Source organism: Priapulus caudatus, unplaced genomic scaffold (genome assembly GCF_000485595.1).
Source record: "Priapulus caudatus unplaced genomic scaffold, Priapulus_caudatus-5.0.1 Scaffold160, whole genome shotgun sequence".
Lineage (NCBI taxonomy): Eukaryota > Metazoa > Priapulida > Priapulimorpha > Priapulimorphida > Priapulidae > Priapulus > Priapulus caudatus.
Window position 1 is genome coordinate 258,222 of NW_014577221.1, and position 6,283 is coordinate 264,504.

General features: G+C 42.1%; 1 protein-coding gene across 1 annotated transcript in view; it reads left to right on the forward strand.

Annotated features, from left to right (window-relative positions):
- The first annotated feature begins 6,021 nt into the window (after nt 1–6,021).
- Nucleotides 6,022–6,283, forward strand: part of LOC106806450 (protein-lysine N-methyltransferase mettl10-like) — a 7,790-nt gene continuing 7,528 nt past the window's right edge. The window contains exon 1 of the mRNA XM_014808388.1: nt 6,022–6,136. Coding sequence (XP_014663874.1) covers nt 6,036–6,136 — 101 coding nt within the window. The 5' untranslated portion in view covers nt 6,022–6,035. The remainder of the gene's footprint in view (nt 6,137–6,283) is intronic.

Below are 6,283 nucleotides of genomic sequence, written 5' to 3' on the forward strand. Positions count from 1 at the left end.
ACCTGGTTATACCACCAGTACTGGTACCTGCCTTGGGAGTGCTACCATGTCCTGATTCTTTGGCCTGCAATCAACAATACACATATTATCTAGAGTATAGGACATTGACTTACAGGCATGTATCACCGGTCTACAATATGGGACAGTGATTTATATGGGACAACTGGACGCAACCACAAATACAACGCCAAATAATGCAACCACAAAACGTCGCGTCAGCTTTAGTGCACGAGCTGCGGGCACTCCGATTGGTCGGCCGATGACGCGTCACATCCTCTAACCTAACAGGCTAATGAACCGGTAGTGATTTAATAGTGGTCACGTGTCAAATCTATAAAAACTGCAATAATGACTCAGAATAATGGTTACAATCGGGTACAAAACACGACACCATTTTCACGCAGTTAATGTTACCAGAGGCGTGTTCAGGAGAGCGAGCGCTCGATGCGAACGCTCGATGAACGAACGCAGCGCCTCCTGAACGACACACGAGCGCTCGCTGTGCACTCGCTTGATCAAAGATGGCGGCCCCCATGGAGGGTTACTCAGCAGATTTTAATCGCGAGATTTTAATGTCTTCGAACAAGTAGTGTTAAACGAATTAGCAGACGAAATTGATACAAATTGAATTTAGAAGTAAATGAATGAATGAAAAATAAAATAAAGTTGAAATAGATTGCAAATTGACGTCAGAAATGTTAGATTCGCATTCGCCAGATTTTTCGTCGCCATCTTGTAAACAACCCGCGCGCTGAGCGAACAGCGTTTTGAATTTGCGCGCGAACGCTCGCTCGCGCAATGTCGTTCAGAAGGCGAACGCTCGCGAGCGCTCGCGAGCGTTCGGTCTCTTGAACACGCCTCAGAGCATATGATTGATATATCACTTCAGAGCTCTATGAGCGCGTTCGATTTGCTAACCTGGGTCTACTCGAGCCAGCCCCAAATACGTTCGATTTGGCAGTCACGTGGTATTTTTGCGTTACCCGGGTCAACCCGGGTGAGGACGAATATCTTCCCAACTCCCGTACAAGCCTCGTCAAAGCCGCCGCTCAAGTCAACGCTGGTACCACGCGATGCAGGTTGCTGGCATGTGATGAGGCGTGCCCCGTAGCTGCCACTGCGCCATTCTGATTCTGTAGTCGGCAGTGAAGCGATGTGAAGAATAAAGAGTTCGATATTTGGCCGAATCCCGCGCTTGGCTATACAGGCAAACCTGCGTGTAAGGGTCGCTCGACGGGAAAATCCAGTAATGTTTGTTGTAGACAGGTGTTTGTTCTATAGGTGTCCCGCACCTGCGTTAACCGTAGATTAGATAATACGATGTCGCGTCGCTACAGGTTGTGTGAACATCGTCCTTAACGTTCATTATAGTTTTATTAGTTTCGCGCGTAGGTTGGCGTTGTGCTGCACGAGGACGTCACAGATATGCGAGCACGCCAACCAGAGGTCACGCATGCGCTGAAAGCACTCGAGGTCTCTGCCACCAGGGGGCGCTGCTACGTTACCAACGCCATCTACGACCGCTTCTTGAGTCACGTCGCGCGCCACACGGAGCAGCACGTGCGGCTGGCGCCCTCCCTGTGCAGTGACGCCGAGCAGCGCATGCGTCTGGCGCCCTCTGTGGGCAGACATGTTGAGATGCACGTGGAGCAGGTTCGCTTGCAGCATGAGGAGCTGTAAGTGGGCGGTATTGTAGGCAAAGGGTTAAAGTTGCCCTGTGTTTCAGCCAATCTCACTGCGCTTTGCTTATCGCCGTTGTTCAGAAATTTGATTGGCAACTGCTCAGCTGTGCACTTAAGCTCCAACCTTTCCAATGCTAGACTTTGGTTGCAAATATATTTCTGGTTAGTGTGATGTCACTAGAGTGGAATAGCATGTTTGGCTGGATCGGCGAATCACCGACCAGGTTATGGTTACTGTGTTTGTCAACAGATGCTGGCAATTGAAGCAGGTTTTACACGAGTTTTGTAAACCCACAGTGAATTTGTAGAAACATTGAAGCATTGTAGAAACCTGATGCTGCTGCATTGTTGAAAACTGCCGTTGATTTAACTAACAATGTAACATTTAAGTTTTCAAACAAATTGTGTCGGCTCTCAATAAGCCTGCATAAACGATGACCAGAAATAAAAGAGACAAGTCGGAGTTAAGCTGTTTATAAATTATAAATATCACAAACATTGACCATATTTTATATAAATATGGATTCTATTATGAAATTCATGTAAAATAACAATAATACAAGCAGTTAAAAATGGAATAATTTGTCACAAAAGATACAAAACCTGCAGAACAGTCCAACACCCACATACATTTGACAAGTAAATTTGCACAGCAAAGTTGTTCAGATGGTATACACCTTTGTTTTTACCTTCAAATTGTGCAAAATTATCTACTCTGCAAATATCAATCATAACAACGCCACTTACATACCATATCAATGTCATTAAATTAATGCAAACGAGTAAATACAACATTGAGACATGCAGTAAGGACTACTGTAAAGTGATTAAACTGTGTTAATGATGACCTCCACCCCCTCCTCCTTCTCCGTGATCTTCCTCCTCGGACGCTTCTGGTTTGAACATAATCACCACAACAATCATAACATCAAACATTATTGCCGCCACGACCGTTATCGCACACATGATCTTGGCACTTCTTGACGCGTCCCATGCAGCGAAGAGGTTGCCCTGTTTGACGTATAGTGATACCTATAGTCAGAAATCGGAGCACATATCAACTTGATGCATATATCATAATGTTCAATCAATTCAATTCAATCAATAATGTTGCGTTACAGCAAGTTTACAAGGGTTAAAACTTGACATATGCAGATATGTGCTGTTTCAGAGATGAACGAGACCCACGATTTTTTATTTAACAAATTCATTTAATGAGCTTAATTTCTTACCAAAATGGAATAGTAGACTGCACTAATTCCTGTAGGGCAGAAGCCAAAGATACAAAGGAAAAGTGACAGGACATAGTTCACTTTGTTATTTGGTGGTGTCGTGGGAATCACTACTCCTGTGTTGCCTCTGGTAGGCTGCTGCTGGTGTGAACACACAGTAAAAACTTGTTAACACAGTACCAATACTGCAGTTCGATCCCCTCTGCAGTGCACTCTTCACTTTGCAGTTGAAATTTCACAGATAGCAGAAACGTTCAACTAAGGAGTATTGATATTTACTAATTAATTAGTCTAAAAGCTTTAAGATTATTTCCTGCAATCATTATTTTACAGAAGATATCGTCTGATATTGAATTTGATGACATCCTATATAGAATTAGTGCAAATCATGCACGTTACAAAAACAATGAAATTCAAATGTAGAAAAAAAATATATCGATATTACCCACCGTAGTAGTCACTTTCTTCTGGTTTCCCCGTTCCACAATGTCCTGTAAGTGAATTATATAAATATACTATTCTCCCTGTTTGCACTAAAAGTGAAGCTGTTCTAAGATTATGGAACAATGTATATAACATTCAGGCCCGTAGCCAGCTTTGTATTGGGGGGGGTTCGTTTTTCAATGTTGGCAATTTGCTCGGCAGGGGCGTGTACAGGATTTGTACCAGGGGGGGTCTAACCGTAACCCGAAGTTGCGAGCACGCGAAGGGGGGGTCTGGGGGGCCCTCCCCCAGAAAATTTTTAAAATTACACCCCCTCAGATGCGTTTTCTGCGCGAGCAAGGTGGGGTCCGGACTCCCTGGACCCCCCCTGTACACGCCCCTGCTCGGGCGCGAAGCGACCAGGCGAGGGAGCCAAGCGACCGAGCGGGGGGAGGGTGCGGGAGGGGGTGTTCACTGTTCACGCTCCCGCACGATGGAGATTTTGCAATTATTACAAATAGAGCGACCTGAGGTGAAATTCTTGCAAATTTAAAAAAAAAAATTTTTTTGCTTGGGGCCGGGGGGGTTCGTTCGAACCCCCCGAACCCCCCCTGGCTACGGGCCTGACATTGAATAAATAATGTAATTTTTATTGAAAACCCTTATGCTCAGTATCATACAGACATTCATGATTATAGGTTAATTTATTGTCATCAGATAGAGACGAAAGGCAGGAGGTTCTATGTCTATGTAGGCAATCGTGTTAGCAAGATACTCAGGATTTCTAAACCTCAGCAGTGGTTGTATGTATCTACAGAACAGAACCCAGCTGATCATGGTACCCGACACATCCCATCCGCCCTGCTTGGAGACAGTTCATGGCTTCACGGGCCTCAACAGTTGTTATTGGGAGAAGGTGTACCGCCGGTGGAGGAAAACTTTGTTTCCAAAAAATGTCCGAGTTACCCACTGATCGTCTTCAGCCAGGCCCCCCATTCATGACGGTTGGAGTCGATTGCTTTGGCCCCTGGCAAGTAGTAACGGGTCTGTTAATCAATATAAACTATAGCGTACATACATGCATGCTCACCATTTCATAGTTCTCGGCTCCCATTTTAATATATACTTGTGATCTTGTAATACAGTATCCTGTTGTAAAAGAAAAGAAATCTTGTGTGAAAATGAGTCAAACATGCAGACCCATAGCAATTAGGTAGAGTATTGACAAATATTAGTACATCGATAATTGTTTACAAATAATATGTCCAGGATTCTCCCCAGGAATTTCTGAAGGAATGATGGGCAATTAATCCGTGATTGAAGACGTATGCCCCAATGCTAAGCTGTTAAAACACTGTGTCACAGTGTGTGACTGTGTTGCGGTTGGCAAAAGTAAACACAGCTAGAAATTAGGCATATCGATTAGGTAATTAAAGCATGTCTATAGAACTTATGAGAAGCCGCAGTATTGAAGGCACTTTGATCGAAGGCACATCGTATCCAACATGCGTTAAAAAGACGAGGACAACTCCGATATTATTAAAGTGATTACGTCACCGGCGTAAATAGTAAAAAATAAAAAAATTATTTCTACTTTTTCACAAAATATAAGTAATTCTGTTCACTTTTTATGGTTAAATTGCTGCATTATACTTCTTATTTGACTATATTATTCGATGTGAACATACACTCGTGACTCATACATAGCCCATAGCAAGCAATTAATGTTAGGAACACTAATATCAAATCGTCCAGGTTTTTTGGATTTTTAACTAGTTATAGCTTAGAAACAATCTTATCAGGTAAGAATTTGACGATAAGTTTAGTCCCGTTAGTTATTATTTTTAATGTAAAAAAGATGTCAACACAAATTTTACAAATTTTACCCTAGAAAATTCGTGATGTAATCACTTTAATAATAATATAACTATAAAAGTATAAGCCCTAGGCTAAGAATTAACAGCCTCAGCCTGCATGTGGTAGTATTCTAGAATCTAGGCTACTAACCATCCGATCTAGTCTCTCTTCTTAATCTTAGTTTAGAACACTGTCACTAGTATGACTATACATTGACTAGGCTACAGTCTACACATTCAATGACAATGTTATTGATTGATAGGGGGCCTATTCAAAGTACTAATAATTATAATAATATTAATTATTATCTCAATAATTGTTATCAAAACGCTTTAAACAGTCACAAAACCTACGCCTGGCTACGGGACAGTAGTACGTGCAACTTGAACTATTCTATTACTATTAGTATTACTATTACTATTAGTATTAGTATTACACATCAAAACAAGAATTCAGATTATATCTGATCGATAATTATTACTTATTCTTCATTTACTTAACACTGAGTAGGCCCTATGAGGTGGCACACTGAGGTGGCACAACGCTGAAGTGTCTGCTGTGTCCAAATTTATGGTTATGGTTGATTCGTTGCCAATGGCACCTGGTCACGTGGTGCTGTTATTTTGCACCATCTATGCATTCAATTCATCGTTTTTTAGTTTCTAATGTCAGTAATGAGTTAAATTATTGTTTTAATTTTTTTAATGAATACTTCTTTATTAAATTTTGACCTCGCTCTAGCCAGAGGTAACATTACAAAACTAACAAACGTAAAAAAAGCACAAGACGCAAAACAAATGAACGCGCCAGTATTGTAATATGGCTGCGCCCAGTAACAAAAATGAGGAAGAATTATGTGCATGTGAAAGTGACTGATAGTTGTGATTGCAAACCAAAGAATGCTAGTGATTTCGGCACATCAAAGCTTGGCACAAAACAATAGTTAGTTTTTAGCTCATCTGACATAGTCAGATGCAGTTTGTAGAATCGCATGATCGTCCGTCCGTCCGGCCGACCGGTCGTCCGTCAACAGTTGGGCACAAATCTTAACCGCTCGACGTACGGTCACGATATTGGGGTCGTTGGGGG